Below are 26,197 nucleotides of genomic sequence, written 5' to 3' on the forward strand. Positions count from 1 at the left end.
TGTTTTAAAAGCATATGCATCAGGTTTATTTCAATGCACAGTGTATTTATGTTAATTTTATGCAATACAAAATTACATTGCACCATTTTTATGAAAGTTAAGACTGAATGGACCTGAAAATGTCAAATGGTGTAAGTGCCAATTGTGCCAAAGAATGATAAATATTATATTTTATCCACTTTGATGGCATGTAAGCATAATCATAAAAAATATATATTTTTTTAAAATATAATTTTAATAGTTATTTAAAAATGTAAATTTTAATGCATTTTTGTAATATTTGTCCTGACATATGCCGAAAACAGCTCTGTTTTCCAAATAATCTACAACAAATGATGTAAAAATGTATGTAAAAAAACTTATTACACTTAACTAGATGATTATATTTTATTCCACATTTTTTATGAATATATTTATATTTTAATTTAAAAAAATACTATTTATACCAATTGATACAGACCGGTTACACCACATTGACATTTTTGCAATTATCCCCCAAATATTCTTTCAAAATTAAATAAAACCAGAAATTTTAGACTTGGTCCTCAAAAAAGAGAAAGTAATTTGCACATTTATTTTAAAATTTTAACCCTTTTAGATTTAATTGAACCATAGGGACTAGGGATGCTTAACGATTAATCGCGATTAATCGTTAGCAAAATAAAAGTTTTTGTTTACATCATATATGTGTGTGAACTGTGTATAATAACTTTGTATAAATAAATGTACACACATGCATGTATATGTTTTAGAAATGTTTACATGTGTATATACATTTGTATATTTATGTATAATTTATATTATATATAAATATAAATACTTAATATATATAAATAAGAATAAGATATATATATATACATATTTATTATACACAGTTTACACACATATGTGATGTAAACAAAAACTTTTATTCTGCTAACGATTAATCGCGATTAATTGTTTAGCATCCCTAATAGGGACACAAAATAATTAACGTCACGTCATTGACCCTTAATGAGTTTTACAATGAAATGGTAAAGCTGAATCTACAGCTCTGATATGAAACTTACTGCGAAACTGTCACTTCTCTGGAGTGTTAGGGAGGAATTAAAACAGACTAATATTAGACAACAGCAGCAGGATTGTTGTTTAACACATGCACACACTCACACCCAAGAAAACAGATGGATAACACCCTTTGATAACAAGAAAAGAAAACAGCTCATGTTTAAACAGTGAAAACACCAGAAACACGTCTATTTATTCTTTATCATTTTCTTAAATTACTTTCTGCTGCAATATTACTATTATTATTTTTGCACTTATATTATTTTGTTTACTGTACTATTTAGATTTACTGTTATTTACTATAAATTGCTTATTTTATGCCACTAAAGGTAAAAGAGATAGTTCTGCTTTTACACATACGCACGGATCCACGTACAGTACGTGTGACGTAAGTTTCGTCATCAGAATAGTACATGCACTGGCAGATTTTTGTAATCACGTATAGGTCGTGCATGCACGTACAGGAGAATGTAGTATGTAGCCCAGTAGATGCATTGCATGCGTCAAACGTTTGTGTACGAGTTTGCAAGTACGAGTTAAATAAACTATGCTTTGCAAGCTGTGCTTTCGACTGTGCGCGTACATGTAAAAAAACTAAATATATTTTGGCATAAGAAGTAACACAAGTGTACAGTTTTTGCCTTGTCATAAAAAAGTAATTGAGCTAAAAAATATAATAGGCTAAAAAGAACAACAAAAAAAGTTAACGTTTTGCACTGGGTCATTTAGACACATCATGCATTATTCTCACTACAAAAGGGACCAATCAGCATCCTGGTCACTCACCCTAAGCTCCACCCATTTGTCCAGCATTCTTCTGTCATTGAACTCACAAAGCAGCCCAGAGGAAGTGATGCAAAATGTGCTGCTCGCCTTCCGGCCCTTTCCGCAGGCGACATCGCTGAAAAAGTTATTCCGCAGTTCTCCCAGAAGACCAGAGCGACCCAGTAATGGCACAGTAGCACTAACCTGTGAGAGAAAGAGAAATTCCCGAGTCCAGGATAATTTCAAAACACTTAAGTCGGAATGGGAACTTCTGTGACAGCTAAGATGTTTTGAAATCTGGCGTTAGCAGTAACAACGAGATTTAAGATCAATAATTGACCAGAGAAATCAAATGCGAGTTATATTTGGTTGAAATCGGGGCTCGAACCTTGGATGACTTTGTGTGGTCCAGGTACCAGAACTTCACGTGTCTGTTTCCTGCCGTGACAAAGTACGAGCTGTCATCTGAGAAAGACACGGCCGACACTTTACTGGAGACTTTGTTGGCAGCAACCACAACATTTTTCTGAAAGGACGACAAGAAAATATTTAAACAACAGGTTTATTGGTTAAGGCTTTTAGCATGTTGGATGAATGAAGATCATTTATAGTACTGTATTCTATTCTTATATTATATTGCAGGTCAAATCACTTACCATACATCAAGTCCTTATTTTAACTCAAAATCTAGTTATGTTAACAAAACATATGATAATGAAATAAATGAAAGCTGTTCTGTGGAGTGATTTATGTCTATACGGATATTGCTAGTCACCTTCCAGGCCCAGACGTTAATGATCATATCGTGCTGGTAACCCACACTGACGATATATTTGCTGTTGGGGGAGAAAGCCACACACGCCACGCCGTACTTATGTTCCTGCAATTCGGCCACCTGCGTCCTCTCCGCCACATCCCAGACGCGCACCGCCGGCATATGACCACTCTGGAGAGAGAGAGATAGAGGGAAAGTGAGAAAGATGAAGGATGGTGAGACTTTGAAGAACTGCTAGTAACTTTGCCATACATGTGTGAATAACACACTGATGTTAAAAGACACTGAGACAAGTTGATTTAAAGGAATGTTATGCAATCAGGACATACACCACACATATATATACATATACATACAAACTAGCATTATACATGTCTGTTTCCTATAAATTCATTCTAGACTAATTCTTTAATAGAGCTAGAAAATATCACAATGCCCCCCCATATCTTGCAGACTCTTTCTTTCTCTTCCTCCTTTCACCTTTTTATGACAGTAGACACAGTCTGCGGGTAGACTGGCACGATGCCCATTGTTGCCATGGCAGCCGGTAAGCACAGATCCACATCACTCACACTTCACAGTAAAACACTTCTTCTGAACCAGTTAGGATTACTTTTGCACACCCACCCAGATGCAGAACCAGACACAAATCACCGGTCGGCATGATACAGTGGATTAGAGAAGCAATCACAGCCTCTTTGCTCATGTTCAGCCTTGCAAACGAAGACCAAACAGCTCTTAACATTGTGTTAAGTGGATTTACAGCATTACTGTTTCCATTCATAACTGTTTCCATTCATTAGCCGCATGCCGACTGTGCACTTTAAAGACCAGATGAAAAAAAATTGACCAGAATAGAGATTGCAATTTTGCATCAAAATTTTAAGGCAAGCAGGCGACTTACTTTTTTTTTAACCAACTTTTTTCAGTGTAGTGTTATGCTACGTACACATCAAACACTGGGCACCAGATTACTTGCGGGATTTAACTTCATGTCATGCAAATTTTTCCCTAAAGTTTATATATACTTTTTTCAACTTGGGCGAAGACGCATTTGAGGCGAATAGAGCGTGTTTTTGCGGCAAACGCAACGCCCATATCGTGCCATTCGCATTGCCCCATGCGAGGCCGCGTATGATCGCCTCTTTGCATTGACTTTGTATGCAAATCGTTAAACTCGTATCTGGTGTGAACCCACATTTACAGATTTGAACCGGGTGTGCCTCATACATCTTGAAAGTAAAGCCACTGGCACTTTGATCGCCCCCTGGTGGCTGGCTGTAGTACAAGTCATAAACCCGGCCCTCTCCATGCAAAAGAATGTGACTCGGCTCTAAATAAAAAAAATATTTACACTTCCAATAAAATTTTTCGAAAGATGGTTTTGGTCCTTTAAGGTAGTTGTTATTACGCTGATATATGTTCAATTGATCTATTTTGTGAAAAGTTTAATCTTAGCTAGTAATTAGAAACAGGGCATGTCGTTATGATTGGCGTGGATGAATTTGGCACGTGAGCGGTTTGGTGGAAGTTTTATACTGTGGCTCCGCCTCTGCGGACAATTTCTTCTGCGCATGCCCTGGCTCCAAACTGACGTTTTTACATAACATGGCAGCGCCCATGGTCGGACATTTTTGGTTTCAATTAATTACATTGGAAGGAATGTACCGTCAAATCTGTCTTTAAACACATCCCAAACTTTTAATGTCAGAATTGCATGTTGGTATTACAGAAGTTAAAATTAAGTGCCCTAATGATTGTCAAAATTTAATAAGGGTGTGATGGGTAAACCTAATATAGGAACCACAATTTAATATATTATTTCAACATGTTGGTATTTGTATTTATATATTGCTGTCAAAACAATAAATGTCCTCAATTCAAACATTACTGCAGTGCAGATGTATAAGATGCAGGAAGAAAAGCAAAAATCATCAAATTTGCCTACACTTGACAAAAGAGAAATTACACTGAGAGTTAGCCAATGCCCACAGGGAATGCAGCACACTGTTCACTTCAAAACCTTGAAGATTTTCATCCACCACAGATACATTGGCCCGATCTACAGTAAGTGTTACCTGCTGTCCACAAGCTCTTGACTTTATACTAAACATGTGACATGCAATAAGAGATGTTATAAGCTTGAGCACTCACCTCGCCCATGACCACATATTTGCCATCAGGAGAGAAGGACAGGGTGGTGACAGTTTTCCTGAGAAGAAGACAGAAAGGTTTAGTGCTCACGACTCCAGATTTCCTGTTCGTTCAGTTATTGCTTGTCACTATTATAACAATGACTTCCATTGACCCAAATATAAATCATAATGAACACAGATACAAAAGGTGATACTGTATTTCTGCTTTTAAACCTTAAAATATTGCATAAACATGCACATATCACTATACTTTTACTATAGGCTTGTTTACAGAAGAATAAAGGTCTCACCTGGAGCTGTTGAGAATATGATGTTGTTTATTTTTCTTAGGATTCAGTAGCACCACCACACACCTTTGAATAAAAAAAAACAAGTGGTCAAATACTTAAATATCTTGATTCAATTGAATTAAGGTACAGATTTTATTATTGGGATTTTATACCAGCCCAGATCTTTTATCATTGGGACATAACTTCAAAATGTCACTAAGCAGCCTGATTGTGTCCAAAAAAAGACTGAAAAGATGTTAAAGATTCATTTAAATCCTACACCTACTTATTTTTTGTCTTGTTTTCAGAATAAATATCTAGTAATTAAATTTAAATTAGGATAAATTAGCATATTCACAAAGTCTAGTTTTAGACAAAAAAAACAAGTGAAAATTTAAGTGAATGTGTGCCTTAAACAAGCAAAAAAATACTGCCAATGGGGTAAGAAAAAATCATTAACTTTTGTCTTAAACACTTCATTCTAGAAAATTCATGAAAAATATGCTTACCCCATTGACAGATTTATTTTACTTGTTTTAAGCACAAACTCACTTACCGTAAAACTTCAAATAATAGCCCGGGCTTTTATTTTCCCAAACCTATCGTCACACCAGGCGTCTAAAAGAGACAGGCGTCTATAACAGACAGGCTTTTAATTTAATTGTTCCAGCATGACAGCAGGAGGTTACCACATATTACGTTTTATTTATAATTTGAATGTGTTTAACAAATTAGTTCGTGTAAGAATAACAGTCTTAAATTATTGGCAGCATAAATAAAGCGAACGAGGATATGCTTTTTATTGGTTGTTGCGTGAAATCTTACCCAGATACAACAGTGCAATTTTCTGATTGGCTATTGTGTAGCCTCTTTCTTTATTTTTTTTGGATTGGCTCGCTCGACTAGAACTCCAGGGGAGACGGGCTTGATAGAGAGTGCAGTGCAGCCAGATACATTTTGGGCGCTGCAGCATATTAAATATGATAAATAGTGTTTCCGCGTGAGAAATACAATGTGTGGCGGGAGTGCATGCATGAACCAAAGACTGAAAGCCCGGCTATTATCTGCGGCCTCAAAACACTACCGGCCTACCGGGAAAAGTCCCGACTATCCCGATTGCCACTTCGCTACTGTCATCATCACTTCAATCCTGACGACGAACCTTGTTGTGTTGTCATAGTGATGAGTAACGGAACGACTGCATCTGTCACGTGACATCTACCGGTAATCAAAACTTCAGCGTGTGCAATCTGCACCATAGAACTGGCTTAAACAGACGATCTGACGGGTTTTAGAAGATTATACAACCCAAAACTAAAAAACAGACCAGGCCTTTATTTGAGACAGGCGTTTATTTATCCAAACCTGTCGTCACACCAGGCGTCTAAAAGAGACAGGCGTCTATTTGGGACTCGGCTATTATTTGAAGTTTTACGGTAAGTTTGATATTTTTTGTATTTGCAGATTCAAATTTAACAATGTATCATTTGTTGGGTTTGTTAGCATGTTGACCACAGCAGATGAACCAAGGACGACACATTTTACATTCATGCATTTGGCACACTGTAGAAAATTATGTCAAACCAACATATATTTTTATTTTACTTTAACTTAACAAATTATGTTAAATAATTTCAACTTGTTATCAGTTATTTCATTTCATTTCAACACTTTATTTATCCCCTAGGGGCAATTCACAAAGTACGCATTTAAATCAAATAATCATTAAAGGGCTTTACAAGTAGTTTAAATGAAAACTGCCTAACTAACCTATTTTTCTTAAACTTAAAACAGTTTAAATTAACATTAAAGCTTTCAAGCTGTTGATTATGTCAACTGATTACATGTCTAAACTTAAAATAATAGGTCGAATTGACTTTAAGTTGTTAGTACCATGGTACATTTTAGAACTACCTTAGAGTACAAAAGTTTGGTAATACCATCATATAAGAATATGGTTATTATTCATGGTTTTATGCCTACCATCTGTTACCACTGTATAACCATAATACCGTTTTGTACTGGTGGTTTGTGTATTTTGTGTCTGCTGTCTTTTATCTCCCAAATACAGGAAACAATCTCAAACCTTTTAAAGACCTAAGAACAAACATAAGTCTTTTATATGTGTTTAAATGGAAGTAAAGTGGAGTGGCTCTTATGAAGACTGTTTGAGACAATGTTGGGTGTGGAAAAGTCCTGCAGTGCGACCAAAGAAAAAAGAAAAGGAAGGCAGCTAAACAAACATAATACATGGGAAATACGTCATGACTTTTGCAGGATCTTTTATATTTTGCAGATCAAAAAAACATCCATCAGCAAAGTCTACGCCAGCGCTTTTAGCTCTGAGCAGAGTTAAAGAGAGACTGTAAGTAAAAACCGCAACGATGCAAATAAATAAAATGCTGAAGGTTTACTAAAAGGAAAATGTGGATACAGAAACACATGCATTTTTACAGTAACCCAAAGGACATAAGTCAACCTTTAACTTATTGTACTTATCTACTCAATTTCTGCCATTTTTTAAATATCTTTAAAAGAAAAAATCAGTCAGTAAGACAGGTCTTTAAGCTGAAGCCAGAGACATGGACATGAGAAGCAGACAGGACTCTGTTGATGGCAAGTAATACCATTAATGGATTTCCTGCACTATATATAAGGTAAGCTCCTGATGGGATTGACAGGACTCGGATCAATGACTCTACAAGACTGTTGTAAGAATGTCTGTCTATACGTCGTTCCATTACACAGATAAGCTGATATGATAATCAGTGCAGACTTAGCAAAAACCTGACCTTATGTTTAAAAATGTGGCTGCCCGCAAGTCACTAAAACAAATGAGAGTTTGACTACTCGAATATTTTGCCTTGCAGAACTCATTGCATCCAAAGATGCCATTAGGTTTCTGGCATTAAAACAATATTTATTTTGCCATAACCGCAAAGTGATATACATTTTTATATATTTGTAAACATATTTGAATGCAACATTTAGTGAAATGAGCATCAATACTGCACCATTAGGGGTGGTTCGCATTTTGCGACCGTCTGTTGGTTCTTGTCACATGACCTGCGGTGCGCTTGCGGCATTCTAGAAGAAGAAGTTTAAATGTTTTTAACTCGATGCGGTGCGAACGCAACTGGAAACAACGAGCACGTCACACTGCGTGGGTGTTGCGACTGTGTCGCTTCTATTATGAGCGCGCATACCTTTGAAATAACAAACTTGGGTGGGCAAAAGATGTGAAATGTGAATCGCCCCTTAGGCACTTTTCTGAACTTGTTTTCATGATGTAAGATTTTTTTCTCATGAAACATGTCTAGAAAAACAAGGTTAAATGGTCTCAGCACATTAACTCTTTCCCTGCCATTGACGAGTTATTTCGTCAATTAAAGGAATAATCTACCCTTTTGCCATATTAAACTATGTTATTACCTCAACCTAGACAAATTAATACATACCTATCTTTTTTCAATGCGTGCACTGTACAGCGCGTTGTGAATGTGTTAGCATTTAGCCTAGCCCCATTCATTCCTATGGTACCAAAAAAAAGTTTTCTTTTGTGGCACCATACTTACTGGTATAACTCCTCATGTAACAGTCTTTAAATAGGAAAAACACGGAAGTGTTTGGTGGCTTCCCTGTTTGGTACCATAGGAATGAATGGGTCTAGGCTAAATGCTAACACATTCACGATGTGCTGTACAGTGCACGCATTGAAAAAAGATAGATATGTATTAATTTGTCTAAGTTGAGGTAATAACATGGTTTAATATGGCAAAAGGGTAGATTATTCCTTTAAGAGAAAACATTTTCCAGCCAATGACGCTTTCATGATGAGTTTTTACGGTAATCTGTATCCGCTATTATCCATTAGATGGCACTCTTACCCAATTTATAAAAGACTGAAGCAAAAACAAATTTTAAAAATTTAAAACTCTCCGTGTATGTTTTGATAATCGTTCTGAATCTGATCTCTAACAGAAGTCCTTTACAAAAACGCAATTATTTGAGCTTTTTGCTAAAAAATTTGTATTTTTGAAGAAACCCCATATTTGAGAGATTATAAAAGAGAACAAATGAAGATAGGATGAAACTTTTTCCCATTTGTTTGTTTGAAAGCAAAGGAGCTGTTCTTTCATTTTAAATATATTTGTATGTTCATATATTTTTTAAAGAAACTTTTCCTGGAAGGGATTTTGTGAAACTTTTGTGAAAATCACAAAAAATGCTGGTGGGCAACTTTGAAAAAAAAAGGCTGGTGGGGAATGAGTTAATGCTGCATACAAACCAAATGCAAAGCATCAAACTTTTGACGAACAGTTTTTCAAATCGTGAAACATCACCTTCCTCGCTCTAGGTTACTTGTGAGATTTACCTTTATGTCATGCAGATTTTTCGCATTAAAGACGCGTTGTAGGCGAATAGTGTGTGTTTTCGCAGCAATTACGTGGGGCGATACGAATTGGGTTTGGATTTCCGTCTATTTCCGTCTTTGCATTGACTTTGTATGTAATCTATTTGCGGAAATCGCTGAATTTGGTTTGGTGTGTACGCTCCATAACGGTTTAAATAAGATAATATCTAATTTATTTTGCTGATTTTAAGGTTTTTGTTTGTTTCACAGAAAACTAATGGAAATAAATAATTGCTTGAGAAAATAGTATAAACATTATTGTTTGAGTCAATTTTTAAAGCTCAAACTATGATTCATCTTCAAATCTGCAGACACATTGGGTTTTAAAACTTGAAAGGGCTCACATTTTTACTTTTACTTACACACTTTACATTATTGTGACATACAGTGCATTCAAGGTATACATTTTATCAGTGTGTGTTTTAAGCCCATGACATTTGTGATGCTAATGCAATCCTCTATCAATTGATCTACAGGAGCATTTTTACTCACACAACCAGGATCAACAACAACTCTTCTAACCAAAACAGTTTCAGAATGAATCAATAGTTATTGGTTAAGAATGATTGTTCACTTTGACAAACGACCTCCAGATCTCATTACAGCGTTAACATTTCTGCATTGGGAGGACGTGAACAGTGTTTCTCTCTGAAGGACAGAGCTGGAGGGCAGAACAACCAAACCCTCAGAGATCTGAAATGTGTCCACACAGAGTCAAACTGATTCATGTTACTGAACAATTTTGTGAACTATTTGACAAAAGTGTTGTATAAATAAGCATTTAGTAGACTCACACAGAATCAGCACGAAAAATCAGGCATATTTTTGCAGATTATGATTAAAATCTGAAGACAGCTGATAGGACACTGTGGAAAGCTATCAAGATATTTGTGCTGACTTCATGTGTACCTACTAATAAGTGAGCATCAGTTTTAAGGGCTTTGAATCATATGACTGTCATTTTGTAACTTCACAAGAAAAAGGTAAGGTCGCTGCTAGATATTGCGCAAAAAAGCGAAACGTAATCACCATGGGTCTTCAGTCTATATATGTTGTCTGTTTTTTAACACTCAGCAGGGTCACATGTGCCATTTGCTGAGTAAAAGCTGATCCAGCTCATTATCCCGCCTAGCAGGGAATCGAATAAGCCAAGTCAAGTGTAGCAGCGCATGGATCAAATAAATGACTGCAGGCTTTTTATGTCCATATCACACTCCATTCCATAACCAACTAAATATAAACTAAATATTAAATAGAAACTTTGTTCCTGTAGCTCAATTGGTAGAGCATTGCATTAGCAATGCATGCGTCGTTGGTTCGCAGTGAACTGCAAACTGATAAAAAAATATTGTCACTTTTCCAAATGCATGCAATGTAATTAAATGGAAACAATAAATTGTATTTAAAAAAGTTAAAATAAATTGCGTTAGCATTGCAAAATAAAAAAAATATATACCTTGTAAAGCACTGCAGGTTGCTTTGAATAAAAATGTCTGCTAAATGCATGCATGTAAATGTAATTAGCTTAATACGCTAGTCAACATAAATGCTTAGATTGTAAAAAGTGTACATGGAAATCAATAACAATCATTTGGCATTTCTCTTTTCAACAAGTTTCTGAATATGTATCATTCGTGTCTCCAAATGGTGTAAAACAAGTTGCAGATTTGAATACTTAAGGTGATGGATTAGTAAAAGAAATCTTAAAAATAGTTGATGGTTAGATACGTCAATCACAGAGAGATGAAATGAGATCCATGTGTACTGATTAAATACTTCAGTCTGTAAATGGCATCAAGCAATGTCCTAAAGTGATTTAACAAGCTAAAAGTTGTTGTACAACAGTGGCTATAGATATCTGGATCTTAAACAGCTTGTGTTATGGTCTCAGGTTTCACAACTGTTTTGAGTGTGTATGTGTATGTGTGTGTGTATGTGTGTGTGTGTGCGCGCGTGTGTGTGTGTAAGGATCAAGATGGGGCATATCAAATGTTGTGGCCAGTAAATAGTGGCAGTTGTATTTTTGCTCCATCTGGTGAGTGGGATAAACAGGTGGTCAGGCCGAATACACACACGTTCGGCGCCTGTCACGGTCCAAGACCTCTAGGGGTATTGCTTTCCAACCCTAAGCCCTGTCGTAAGAACAGCGGCTATTAGCAGAATACCCCACAGATCCCCTAATCATCGGGCAGATGGCTACCAGAACAACCTAATCCAGAAAGCTTGAGTCCAGCAGTGTATTTTAGAGAGAAGGGGACTAGGTCGAAGGGAGCAAAGCAATGCTTTCTTAGGGGCGCTTCACATTTCGCGTCTAAAACCGCGCAGAAAACACGACCGTTCTTGTCACATGGCCTGTGGTGCACTTGCGGCATTCTGAAAAGTTGAGATGTTTTTAACCCGATGCGGTGCGGACACGCCTGGAAAAAGATTGCGTGTCGCACCGTGTGGGCGTTATGACCGCGCAGCTTCCATTATGAGCGTGCATAACGCGCACCTACGTTTGAAACAAATTTTAGCGCGTAAAAGATGCGAAATGTGAATCGCCCCTTATACTGTATTCCAGCATTAAAGATGGCAATTCAACTGCAATTTATATATCTACCAATTAAGATTATTGTGGTATTTTATATGCTTACTGATCACCAAATTATGCAATGCCTCATTAGACATGCTGCATTGATTCACTTGTTATTGTGACATCACACTGATAAAGCCCCATACATGATACATGGCCATTGACCACCAGTCCTGCATTACCATAGTTTCCACCCTCAGCAAATCAGCTGTACAATTAGTATTGTCTTAGATTGTGTTCAAAGGAATCAGATCTATTTTAAAGAAGTAGTCCACTTTATAGATGGGGCCCATTGACTTACCATAGTATTTTTTTTCCTACTATAAAAAGTCAATGGACCCCATCTTTAAAGTGGACTACTCCTTTAACTGAAGGCTCCCACTATCCCTTATTGCTCCCACCCAAATAGGGGCATTTTGTACATGCTATAATAAATTATCTGTGGGATATTTTAAGCTGAAACTTATATTACATCTTGCAAAAATGTGCATAATAGGTGCCCTTTAAAGCGACAATCCATACACTATGCTAATGGTGTGCATTCATTAAAACAGATTCACCTCCCGCAGTATCCTTCAAGGGCATTGATGTTTGGATCTCTCTTAAGAAAACTGTTACCTCTCGGTGCGTTGTGTGTAATGTTTGTATTTGTGTGTCTGATGAAGAGCCTGAATGCTCGAAACTTTACCTACACGTTATGCAATAGTTTTTAATAATAAAATCTTTTTGGAGATTTGGTGTTGCTGACTTTTTTTGGTCAAGCACCCAGCTAAGATTGATGTGCATGCTTTTGTCTGCTTTTTGTGTGAACAAATAAACCATGCTGACATATTATGACGATATTCACGGAAGTCACTTGATTCACTTTTCCAAATAGCCAAAAACATGAACAACACGACCTAAGCTTTTTTTATGTAAAATCGGTGTAAATCCACTTTTTAACATGTTTTTACCCTAACACGAATGAGCTGCTAAGATGCAAAGATGTTCCTGTGGGTACCTTTAGACTAAGATTTCATTAGGGAGTGTGTGTGTGTGTGTGTGTGTGTGTGTGTGTGTGTGTGTGTGTGTGTGTGTGTGTGTGTGTGTGTGTGTGTGTGTGTGTGTGTGAGAGAGTGAGAGAGAGAGAGAGAGAGAGAGAGAGAGAGCAAGAGAGCATGAATACTGCAATGCAGCAAAGAGACCACACACACACCACAGCAGTACGGCAAAATCAACCTCTCTCAATTCATCTCTCTATATCTCTTTTTCAGCCAACATCTTCCTTGCTTTAATTTTCTCACAATCATACATTTAGCTTTACTGACCCACTTACTGTGGCCTGCGGTGTTAGGGAGAGAGAGAGACAGACAGAGATAAAGAGAGAGCCTGACACACTGACACATTTTCATGCATCTTTGATTAACACAGGGCTGCTTATTTATAAAACTCATATCTATTCTACAGTAACTCATTTATCATTCAAATGCTTATAAACGGATGGATTAGTAAAGGAGGCATGAGGTTATTATGATAAACAACCTTGGATATTCACACTAAATTAAACCTTTGCTTTAGTACATGCAGGGCCAGCTCGCAAAATCCCTGGTAGCCCTTCTGGCAGGTACTCTTCAGTTTTTGGTAACCAAAATGAATGCAATAGCCCAAATAAAAATGTAGAATATTGAGACTTTTGGCAAATTTTGCCAATACAAAGCCTATAGGCTTTTGCTCTGCTATTCTTGTTGTTGCTTTTGATGCTGTTTTTTTTTTTTTGACAAACAAATAATCTGGATTTCAATGCAAGCTAACTGTTCATCCTCATCTACACACTGGAAATACTTACAATTTTATAGTGGTTCAATGGGTCACAAAACTCACAGTTTGGATCATACAATGTTTTTCCAGTTACAGATAGGATCATTTTTCCAATCAGAAAAATAGGGGCTACTGTCGCTTTAAGAGCGAGTTCTGCACGGAGTCACATACTGAAGCGTTTTTTGCTATTCGCGATCGTGAAAGTAAAATGCAATTTAAATACAGATTCCTGAATTACATACACCATAATTACCCATCCAAATCTGTGAGAGAATAAGCATTTAAATATATTTGCCTTCCTGTAAGTCAAGACAGGAGCGGAGGTGCAATTTGGTAACCCGACTGCAAGGCACAATAGCCCCGGGATGTTGGGCTAACAATTTTGCGAGCCCTGAATGTATTGTGCATCAATATTATTTCTAAACATGTATGCATTATTCACATTGCCTGGGAATTATGGGTGGAAATATTTATTGGTAAAGCTTGTATTGAAAGTCAGAGATTCAGTCATAATAGATAGATTTCTACAACATGACCAACCAAAACATTTTGGCCTAAAGCTGAAATCTCAAAACATAAGAATGTGCCAACCAGATTGCAGAATCTACATCTGGTTTTTCCTGTATTTCCTGTGTCCTAAACACACTAAAATGAACTGTCCACCCCTCACGATGACACTTACACAATGATGTTCAACACTGCCTAATATGGAGTTTTACAGTAAGACTAAAACACTGTAAAACATTGTTAGTAAGAAACGTCTTGTGTTTAATAGGCTCAAGAAAGGACTGTTTCAGGACATTGATTTATTACAAAATATAATTAGATAAGATACGTTATGCAAGCAACATGAGAAATAAATAGAAACACAAAACGGCAGCACTTAATAGCCCAACAGGTGATGCTGATTGGAAACCAAAATAGGTGCCACTGAAATGCTGATACGTGTTGGCTCCGTACCAACTCTTATTCAGTTAGTACATTTAAATTGCCAATTTTTATTTGTTTCGTGTGTAATGGTCAGCTACGCATTTTTATTATTTCAATTAGGTGATAAGAAATGTTATGTAAGATAAACTGGAAAACTGCTGCTATCACTTTACAATACCTGCATTACATAAAGTAAAAACATTATTGTGTATTCATTTCGACTACAGTAGCATGCAACTTAACCTGAGGTAACCCCATCAATCAAGATGGGCTTTAAACAGCATCTCTCCTTGCCCTTGTAAAAACCCGGCTCCTGCTAATGTCTTTAATACGAGGGGGGTCTGTCTATTCGTGACAGCTGCATACGCCCATGCTAATTTTCCTGCCTACTGCGAGCCAAGACATCTGCACCAAATGTGTGCTTGGCTCAGTCAAAGAGCTGACTGAGCACAGGGAGGAGTTTGGTTTGGATTGGAAGCTGTTTTAGCCTTTAAATTATTGAACACAACTAGTATGTCTTAAAGTGAACCAGAAATTAAAGGTCACTTAACATGCCAATTTTTCAAGATGCAACATTAGTCTCTGGTGTCCCCAGAATGTGCCTGTTTGGAATTATCTCCAAATACCCTATAGATAATTTATTATACCATGTTGAAAAGGTCTTTGGATGTTTGTGGGTGGGGCCTGCACAAAGTGACATCAGTTTGCTCAGAAAACGCCAACAGCTTGTCCCATGATTAGACTGTTGAGGTTTTATGGGAATTTAAAAAAATAAGAAATTTATCATTACAGGGTGGATGTGTACAAACACTTATTATTTGAAGAGTTTGGGTCCAAAACTCAATAAATCCATTTTGACTAATTTGGGTAAAAATGTGTTTTTAATACCAAGAAAGTGACAAGATAAAAACCACTATTTTCTGTTACAAACTTTCACATAGCATCTTTAGGTTATAATAACATTAAAAATTCAAATCCATAATTGAATTTAATTTTTAATTATAAAACATTTATATTATAAAAAAGATTTTTTTTTTCTCCGCAAAATGCAATAAATCCATGACAAATGTGCATTCATTATTGCCGTGTTATATTCATTTAGTTGACTGTTGTAGTAGTTGTAAATAGTTGACTACGTTGTCATATTAAAAACACTGTCATTGCTGCTGTCTTCCTTGGGACGTCGTCGCTGAACTTTTTTTTTGACAGCGATCTTTATTTTATTATTTATTATAAAACATTTATATTATAAAAAATTTTTTTATTTTTTTTCTCCGCAAAATGCAATAAATCCATGACAAATGTGCATTCATTATTGCCATGTTATATTCATTTAGTTGACTGTTGTAGAAGTTGTAAGTAGTTGACTACTTTGTCATATTAAAAACATATCGTGTCATATCGTGTGAGAACAAGCAACAGCCGGCATTTTCGCGTCTCCCGAGTGCCTCTCACGTAAATTATTCGATTTTGATGGCTTACGTTTCTTCCACGCCACAGAAAACCACCACAGGTTTATCAATGCCAACAAAAGTATTATTTTGTTTTTGTTTGCTTGTTGGTCACGAAGTACAAAGCAGATGAGTAAAACTAGGATTCTGTGTGTATTCAAAGCGCCGCCGTTGTTGTTTACAATGCGTGGAATGGTGCGCTGTGATTTGTTAAGCAGATTTATTGCATTCTGCAGAGGAGGAGGACTGGCGGTTGTTGCGGTTTGGAAAAAAGGGAGAAAAGATGACAGAATAACACGGCGGATATTGGATTTTGCGTAAAATTAAGAATTTACTTTTTAATACTGACCTGATAAAATACTGATTTTGTCAGTAACTAATTTTTTTAAAAATGGCGTTTATCGCGTTTTGGAACCAAACGCTTCATTTTCAAACATTGCATTAAAGTCAATTTCTCATATTAGGTGACCTTTAAAACCAACCCTGTTTGACCCATATATCTTAATACTTATTACTAATTTATGAATTACAATTTATCAGTGTATATTACTGTAAAGAAAAAAGCTGACATAACTAAGTCTTTAACCCTTCCTTTTGATGATGGCCTATGTAGACCACTTTTTATGATCCAATCAAAATCCCACCCTTCTTAACTCTTTCACCGCCATTGACGAGATATCTCGTCAATTAAGAGAAAACGCTTCCCCGCCAATGACGAGATTTTCCGTCTTTCCGCAATACTGCAACTTTTTAAAACCGTGTCTGTTTTAAAATCGCTCTGAATGGGATCTCTATGAAAAGTCCGTCACAAAAATGGAATTATCTCTGCTTTTTGCTCAAAATGTGGTGTTTTTGCAGAAACCTACCCATATTCAAAAGCTGATTACAAAAGAACCACTGAAACGGTTTTTTTTTGTTTGAAAGCAGAGGGTCTGTTCTTTCATTTGGAATATTGTATGTTTATATATTTAAAGAAAAACATTTTCTGGAAGGCATTAAACTTGATGAAAATCATGAAAAACGCTGGCGCTGGCTGGCAACTTTTTTTTAAAAACGCTGGCGGTGAAAGAGTTAATTTCCGGACTCTTCTCCTCATTAAATGAACAGAGTGTATGGAATGTTCTTCACATGTACACGGAAAACTTAATCTTAACTAGCTAATCAGATTAGAAGCACCATGTGATCAGGAAAGAAAGTTTTTTTTGGATGACCTTAAAAAATTTACTGTAATGTACCATAGTAAACTGAAGCAGCTATAAGAAGGTAGTGTGATGGTAATATATTAGGAGCTCAACTCGTATACCATGGTATTTATATTTGGCTTTTGGTTAGTCAGAGTATTATAAAAATGTCCAAAAAACAAGATATTACAATGTCTAAAAATCAGGGCAATACCATGGTACTTTTGTAAATGGAGTAATGCAGATGTGTCTAGATATAAATCCGACAAACCCCGGTGTAAAAAATGTTTGGCCACTGTCCTAATTCAAAAAATATCTAAATAAGGCCTAATTTGTTCCCTAAGGAGAAAATTGTGTGCTCACAGGATGTTTTCTCTCTTCTGTAACATGCCCGACTTACCCTCAGGATAATATGCAGTGGATATGCAGGGTCTGCAGACACTTCCTGTTTGTACCACATGCAATTTCCCTCCGAGATCCCTCATCTGACTGTTATCTGTTCTCTCTTTTCCTATCAGTGCTCTCGTTCTCATTTTCTCATTTCTTCATAAGTCTAGCTGTATGCCAAGTTATGCATGATATGACTCGCAAAGTCGTAATGCATTGTCATTAGGCACTAACCATCTAATTGAAAGGTGTTTGGCACTGCAATTAAATTCAAAGTGATGAAAAACTACCCACGGGGTGAGAACTGACTCGCTGTCGTGTATCATAATCCCAATGGCTCTCGAAGGATATTTATGGTTTTTCATAAATAAAAACTGAGTTACTCACCCGGCTGGATAGGCCACCAGCCCCGAGTGTGGATCACACGCCAAAGCCCGATTCCCAGCGGAAGTGATTCCCAGAACTTTCTCCAATGTCACCTGTGGTATTACATAGGAAAAAGGTGCAGACTAAAGTTATGGATGGACGATAAAAAACAACCGTTCACAGACTACAATGATTAATGCCTCAAAATAATAAAATTTTGGGGCAACATACCTGTACTGTATGATGAGAAAACGTAAAGTTTTTACTGAAACAAAGGTACTGATGTGTCTTTTAATCTAAACACCATTTAATATGCATTCAAAAAGGACATTTCAAATGCACAACATGACTCCACAAGTACATAATGGTCCAAAACACTGTTGTCGTCTTGCATGGAAATAATGAGTTTAATATTTTCCATGATCCTTTGTTAAAGTTGAACTGCTCCGAGTCAAGACAGGTTGAGTCATACATACAAACTCATTTATAAAACACAGAAACCTACTCCAAACATTAGCACTGCAACAAATACATGAGCCAAAACACTACAATTACTGTATGTAAATCCTGAGTAACCGTAATGAATAATGTACTTCATATGAAATTACTTTGTAAAACAGACAATAATAATGTACTCGTTTTGTAATTATTGTCTAAAAGGGGTAAGACACGAAAGTTTGCACGTTATGCTGGTTTTCATCTTGAACAATGACATCAAACTCTAAACAAATAGCAAGCGCACATGTACGAGCGCTGTCTGTTTTGAATGTCTACATGACATCACACAAACTTACTAAACATCTGAATCTATTTGCACAACATCTGCCACCTTTATCCATTAAAACCCCACAGTCTTTCTGGTCGCCTGTTCAAAGCAAGCATGGCCACATCCAAGCTGAGAAGTCTCTGTCACATCAATCACAAGCACTTTAAATACGGGTCAACAGAGAACTGAGAGGAACAACATCTGGTTTGTGAAATGAACCCTGACATCTCAGTTTCTCACTGTATGTGTTTATAAAGCCCTGTCACAACAGAAGAACCCAGACCAGGAACATCACACAGTCACGTACAGGGCAGCATAAAGTGTTCGGACACTTGAGCCACACTTGTCTAAAAGCAAGTGAAATTTACTAATTAATCATTTACTGTAAAAAGTATTTGGACACTTTCTGGTTGTCATACACCAGTGGAACATAAACTACCCATCTAGGACACCTGCGTGAACTTAAGCAAACTGACTTCATAAATCCACTAAAAATCACTTGGGACGAACTAGTTAAAATTCATTGCATGCAATAAAACTCAAAAAAGTGATGTTAGCTATGAGAAAATGACCAGTTTTGGTTTGCAAATGCCACCCGATAAGGTATTTTGTTATAAACATTTCAAGGTCTCAGTGAGTGCGTTAACATGCACAGTCTTACGCCGATTATGCTTAATAAACTGATAACACGTGGGGTCATGTAAACGCGTAAAACTGTTTTCTTTAATCGGGGAAAGCCCATAAACGGCGTAAGCAAAAACCGATCGGCACAGGTAGTTTTTTGCTCATTACGCCGATTTCGCGTGGCATGTAAACACCTTAACCCGCTTTCTCACAGTTTTGTCCATGTGTGCATGTCCCCGCATATGAAAGATGAACGTCACACGCGGAAGAAAGCGCAAAGTAACGCATAAAAGTCTCCGCTGGACTAAAGCAGTTGGCAGAGAAACTGTGAAAATAGAAGCTCATGTTACATTTACAGGTTCTGCAGACACGAGAAGAGATACAACAGTACAGCTTAAGACAGATACCCTGCTGAAAAAAACAGCATCAAACCAGCATGGGAATTATGCTGGTCTATGCTGGTTTAGCTGGTGATCACAGCATACCAGCACCAAAACACAACATATGCTGGTACGAACAGCATGGGATCCTGGTGCTAATGCTGGTTTAGCTGGTGCTAATGCTGGTTTGTTGCTGGTTTAGCTGGTGCTAATGCTGGCGCTGATGCTGGTTTAGCTGGTGTTCACCAGCAAACCAGCACCAAAACACAACATATGCTGGTCTTGCTGGTATGCTGGTTTTTTCAGCAGGGTATGCCGTTGGCTTTTTGATCGACTACTATGTACTATAGGCGGTGACGTCACTGCCTGCGAGAAACCTGATAATTCTCAAAGTCCCATGTAAACGCAGTTGTCTGCATAGACGGTTTTTGTTAATAAGCAGATTTTTGATAGTTATCCGCTTATTCTGTGCATGTAAACGCACTCAGTGTCCAAATTTGTTTTGGGGTCAATGTGGATTGACTTTCCACCAACTACAACGTGTTTTATGAAATCCATAGACTGACATTGCCATTAGGACAATTTGCAAGCTCAGTTTCAAAGATTTCCAACACAGTTTATATTTATTCATTATCCTTGTAGTCTTTAAGTTGGATGTATCCTCAATATATAACCACAATTTAGGCTTAAGATACAGTATTATATATAGGCAAATAAAACTAGTATTGTGGCTTCTGCCATAATTTATCATTGTTTCACAAATGTTTTGAATAGACACTGTCTATTAGTGCCTTAAAGTGCTGAAACAACAGAAAAAAGGATACATTTCCAATGCAGACAGATTTCGTGTTCAGGATCTCTGATGGGAATTTCTGAGCTAAAGGCTGTTCCAGAAACATTTTGCAACCCCTGCATGTAAAAAACCCAGAGGAACGCAAAGACCTTGAGCTAGAAATCAATGAACTACACATCACCAAGAGAAAAGTCTTTGATTTTGATGCTAAACACAGTATGCGAACCTTGGGAAACAGCAGATACACAGTATATTGTCTTTCAAAAGCTCAGCTCCTTTTGTTTTGCTATGCACACAAGAGATTTCTTAACTGCTTTAGGCAGTAAAATAGAGAGAGCTGATATTTTTCTGCACAGAACAAAGACACCTTTGTTGAAGTTGTTCCGTATAGCCCTTAAATATATGGAGAGCTCAGATGCAAAATGCATCTGACATGTTTTCTTATAAATAAGCATGTTTATCAGACTCTTATGTATAGGTTCAGCAATATTACGTTAAAGGGGATAGAGAATGAAAAACCATTTTTACCTTGTCTTTGTTGAATAATGGTAGTCTACCCGCATTCACAAACATACACAAAGTTCTAGACATGCTAAACATCTCAGTCTCATAGAAATTCCTCTTTTAGAAATGTCAGCCAGAAAACGGCCCAATCTGAAAAACTGATGCTTATGACATCACAGGCATCTCACTGCCCCTCCACTTTAAAATAATTGGCTAAATTTTTTGAGTGGCAGCAAAGTCAGCCAATCAGTAATGAGATTGCAAGTTAAGCCAGTAGGGGGAGCCAAATAGGTGCAAAACCACTTGTTTAAAATCCCCCACGCTAATAGAGCTATCTGAGAGAGGTTTTTAGGAAGCTTCTACGGCATTACAGCCCCAAACAAAAAAATTTTGTCTACATGTCACATCACGGAACAAGGATAAATACCCCGTTCAATCATTCTATGTTAACTTTAATGCCAGTGAAAAGGTTATTAGTCAGAAATTAAAATGCTTTATTTTAACAAATGTCACTTTTGACATTTAAACGGTAAATGGACTGCATTTATATAGCGCTTTTAACAGACCTATGGCCATCCAAAGGCTTTACAATTTTGCCTCACATTCAAGCACTCATTCATACACACCGACGGTGGTGTCAGCCATGCAAGGCGCCATCCAGCTCGTCGGGAGCAGCTGGGGTTAGGTGTCTTGCTCAAGGACACCTCGACACTTGGACAGGTGGAGTCAAGCTTCCAATTTGTAGACAACCTACATGAACCTCCGAGCAACTTCTGCCCCGTTAATACCATTTAATTGGTATTTAACAAATTTGACTGCTGCAAAATCCTTGAAGTACATGGGTCAGTGACAAAAAGGGTTTGGCAAGATGAGAAATTCAAAAATCTTTTTTAAAAACTTGTTTTAAAAGCATGCATCAGGTTTATTGTAATGCACATAGTGTATTTATGTTAATTTTATGCAATAAAAAATTACATTTGCAACATTTTTATAAAAGTTAAGAGTGAATGGACCTAAAAATATCAAATGGTGTAATCGCTAATTGTGCCAAAGAATGAGAAATATTAAATATTTTATCCACCTTGATGTTTTAAAATTATTTTTTTATGATTATGCTTACATGCCATCATTTTATTAGTTATTTCTAAATGTACATTTTAATGCATTGTTGTAATATTTGTCCTGACATATACTGAAAACAGCTCTGTTTTCTAAATAATCTTTGACAAATTATGTAAAAATGTATGTAAAAAAATCATATTTCACAAAACTAGATGATATTATTTTATTACACATTTTTATATGCATATATTTATATTTTCATTTTAAAAAATACTAGTTACACCAATTGACACAGACTGGTTACACCACATTAACAGTTTTGCAATTATCCCCCAAATATTCTTTCAAAATTAAATAAAACCAGAAATTTTAGACTTGGTCCTTTAAAAAAAATTATTTATGCAAGTAATCTGCAAATTTATTTTGAAAATGTAACCCTTTTACATTTAATTGAACCATACGACCAAAAAATAATTAATATCATGTCATTGACCCACTATGCAAAATTCTCCACTTCTAAAAAAGTCGCCTTTCTGAACAAAGGTTCAAAGCTCAAAATTTCTGTCAATATCCTAATATATTCGTTAAACCTCTGTGGCCTATGTGCGCCGTTGTTCATTTAGTTTTTCTTCCGAGCACTTAACTCTTTCCCCGCCATTGACAAGTTAACTCGTCAATTAAGAGAAACGCAAGTTTTTCCAGCAATCCATATTTCTGTTAAAAACACTGGTGGGAAAAAAGTTAAGAGGACTTTGCTAAAAACAAAAATCGTTGTGGCATTTAACGGATTCTGTAAACAAACAATTTTTTTCCGTAAATGGCCTAAGATTAAGTATAAAAAAATATTTGATTAACGTATAATACTTGCGGATTCTCATTTTATATTATTCATATTATTATAAATAAAACGGTCAAAAACGTAAATAAATACATAAATATATTCAAACTTGTTTTAGGAGTAGTCATCATATCACTGATGTTTTAGCCAAATGCATGAAATGTTTGTGCGGTTATTTATTTGCAGCAGGTATTATCACTGACTAATTTAATATTTTTAAAGGGAATTTTATTATTATAGTGCGGTGCAACTAGGCATGGGCCGGTATAAGATTTTAGCGGTTTGATAACCTTTAGCAAAAGTGCCACTGTTTCACTGTGTTGCGGTATTGCCATTGCAACACTAAATGTGTTATTTTCAAATGCCAGGTAAAATTAAAGCCTTTAAATTATAATATGCTTTTAAAAAATTTATAATTGTTTCGATATGTATATTAAAGGTGTAGCGGATGATTTTCTTGAATTTTAGAAAAGAACCGCCTTCTCCACTTTTAAAAAAAAATTAATTGTGCAACACTCCTGATTGACAACTAGGAGGACCAATAGTCTTGATGATCCACCCGGAAAAAGAAAATCCTCCCCAATACCTTTAAATGTAAACATCAAATCAATCACATGACTTAATGATTTAATGATTTTTTTATAAACACAGCTCATACCTTGGAGACGGTATCACAGAACATTTTAGTGGTTTTGAATCCTTGACTGTTTAAAACCTCAGTATACTTTGAAACTGGTAACCGGCCCATGCCTATGTACAACAAATCCATAACTCTACCAAAGCATAAATGTTTAAATAGTTTATGATGGTCAGTGAGCAGAAAATGGTAAGAAACCTATTAACTCAATTTTGTCATATTTTAAAATTATTATTAAAGTATTTGCTTGCCATTGCAAAACTCAGTGCATCACTTCTCCAATTTAGGGTGTCATGGAAAGTTGCCAGGGTGTTGCTATGCAGCAGCTGGGAGGTTCTCTGTGGCTGTCTAATTGAAGAGCCCACCCAGACTTGAAGATTTTCAAGTTGCTCTTTTGTGGATCTTTTTGCTGGTTTTATGATTTATTGAGCCAAAGTTCTTAAGTCAGATATCAGAAAAAAGCACAACTTAATTCTGTTTTTAGCACAAACAGGATGATTTACAAGTTCAATACATATGGTTAACAGCTTGCTCAAGTATTAGCAACATTACAATTAACTCTAAGAATAGTATATCATTTATAACAAACAAATTATATGCAACTTAATGTTCAACACATTCAGCTATGTTTCAAAAAGTCACAGGGATTTTATGATGTGTAGAAAGGAAGTACAGTCACCCAAGGGTTTGCAGAAATAAGCAGGCGTTCACAATGGAATGCAACAGTCAGAGATGACTACACACATATAATAAGTCACAGTTACAGTACAATAATAACACCAAAAAGGCAATTGAACATTTAGCTTTGAGGTTTGCAGAAGACTATGGGACCAGCCGCAGATATTTTTACAGCCCCATTTGGACTTGACATCTAATGCATATTTAATTATGCAACCCATATTTTCACACGTGCTTGTTTTTGTACAAGGTTTAATGTGGATAAACTAAGATCTCTGCATCATATTTTTAAATCTACACTATGTCCCATATAGATAACGGGGATGTTTGTGCATCCTCATGAGTCATGGCATGTTGTCTTCCAAGCATTGCAAATATTTGTGTCATGTGGCAAAATATAGGTCAGTGGATTTTACAGCATTGCCTTCATATTGTTGCAGTGACTGAACTTACAGTATACCGTATGCCTTTGCAGATCCTGCATAGCAAAGAATCTGACATATTAACGCCAATTCAATGTTTTCTAGCATTAACCTGCAGAATATCACAGCGAGAGACGATGTGATATATTCACAACTGTAGCTCACATACAGTACAGAGTGTCCATATGTTATCTACTGTACCTTATTACTGAGATTCTCCTTGTTGTTGCCAGCTTTGCTCCTTCTTAATTTGATGGATGGCGCTCGGAGCAGATGTTTAATCCGACTTTTAATGGTTGTATTTTCCGCTGTCATCTTGCTTTGATGTGCCGTAACGTTTGTGAAAAATGTTTCCAGCCCCGATTCGGCGGCGACAGCTTTGAAGCTTTCGCTCGACAATCACAGTCGTATCAATGAAACAATAAACATGATCTCTTCACGGCCCTTTATGTCATATATTATACCAAAGCACCGCAACCGTCACCGCGGATCTTTAAATCCCATTCGGTAGACTCGTCTTCCGCCGTTACCGTGGCAGCCGTGATCCGCACTAACGTGCATTTGTTCAAATGGACCATGTTTTAGTCAGCAGTTTGACGGCGAGCCGGTCTCGGAGCTCCGCGAATCACGTCCATCCGTAAAACCGTCACCGGCACCGTGTGTTTTTACGAATATCACTACGTTGAAGTCTGGCCTCATGAATATTAATTAGACACATGATGCATCGTTTTCTTATTGGCTGAAAGGGAGAGGTTGGGAGAGAGCTGGCCAATAGCGTCAAACATTTGGTTATAAATATTAATAAGATATGCTCCAGGAGAAGCGTGTGTACGCCCTAATTAATATTAATAAGATAAACCTTATCCATAGTACACTTTACGTGCGCATGGCTATGGACTACAGATTCTAATGAACTAAAAATATTTTATACATAAGCGTACCTCAACACTACCCAAATTTAAACGATTTTAATAATCTATATATGACATTAATGTACTTTGTTTTGGTTGTAAGTACTTTATGTAGTGTGTGTGTATATACTATATATAGGCTTATGTATATATGAAGAGTTTGGTTCCAAATCTCGTTTTTGGTGCATTTCAATATCAATCAAACTGCAGTTGGTTGATTTAAGCCTCCATAACTAAAAAAAATACTGCTAGGTAGCACAATAAAACACAATAAAACATGATAACATAATAATAAACATGTTTTGACAAATTTTTTAAACAATGTTACCAAACTCTTCATATATATATTCTCTTCGTTTATAATATATAATTAAAAGCAATTATATATGATGTGTCTATCTATATATATATATATATATATATATATATATATATATATATATATATATAAAATAAAAAGCAATTATAT

At 36.4% G+C, this 26,197-nt stretch overlaps 1 protein-coding gene across 2 annotated transcripts in view; it reads right to left on the minus strand.

Annotated features, from left to right (window-relative positions):
* Window positions 1–25,485, minus strand: part of mapkbp1 (mitogen-activated protein kinase binding protein 1) — a 56,174-nt gene extending 30,689 nt beyond the window's left edge. The window contains exons 1-8 of one of the 2 annotated variants that reach the window (XM_065253679.1): window positions 25,019–25,485; window positions 18,135–18,226; window positions 5,034–5,096; window positions 4,742–4,799; window positions 2,588–2,758; window positions 2,201–2,338; window positions 1,834–2,016; window positions 1,050–1,067 (exon numbers count right to left, since the gene is read on the minus strand). In XM_065253679.1, the coding sequence (XP_065109751.1) occupies window positions 1,050–1,067; window positions 1,834–2,016; window positions 2,201–2,338; window positions 2,588–2,758; window positions 4,742–4,799; window positions 5,034–5,096; window positions 18,135–18,226; window positions 25,019–25,132 (837 nt within the window). In that variant the 5' untranslated portion in view covers window positions 25,133–25,485. The remainder of the gene's footprint in view (window positions 1–1,049; window positions 1,068–1,833; window positions 2,017–2,200; window positions 2,339–2,587; window positions 2,759–4,741; window positions 4,800–5,033; window positions 5,097–18,134; window positions 18,227–25,018) is intronic. The other variant, XM_065253680.1, reaches the window with a different exon arrangement.
* Between the last annotated feature and the right edge of the window lie 712 nt (window positions 25,486–26,197).

This window comes from Paramisgurnus dabryanus, chromosome 17, assembly GCF_030506205.2.
Source record: "Paramisgurnus dabryanus chromosome 17, PD_genome_1.1, whole genome shotgun sequence".
Classification (NCBI taxonomy): domain Eukaryota; kingdom Metazoa; phylum Chordata; class Actinopteri; order Cypriniformes; family Cobitidae; genus Paramisgurnus; species Paramisgurnus dabryanus.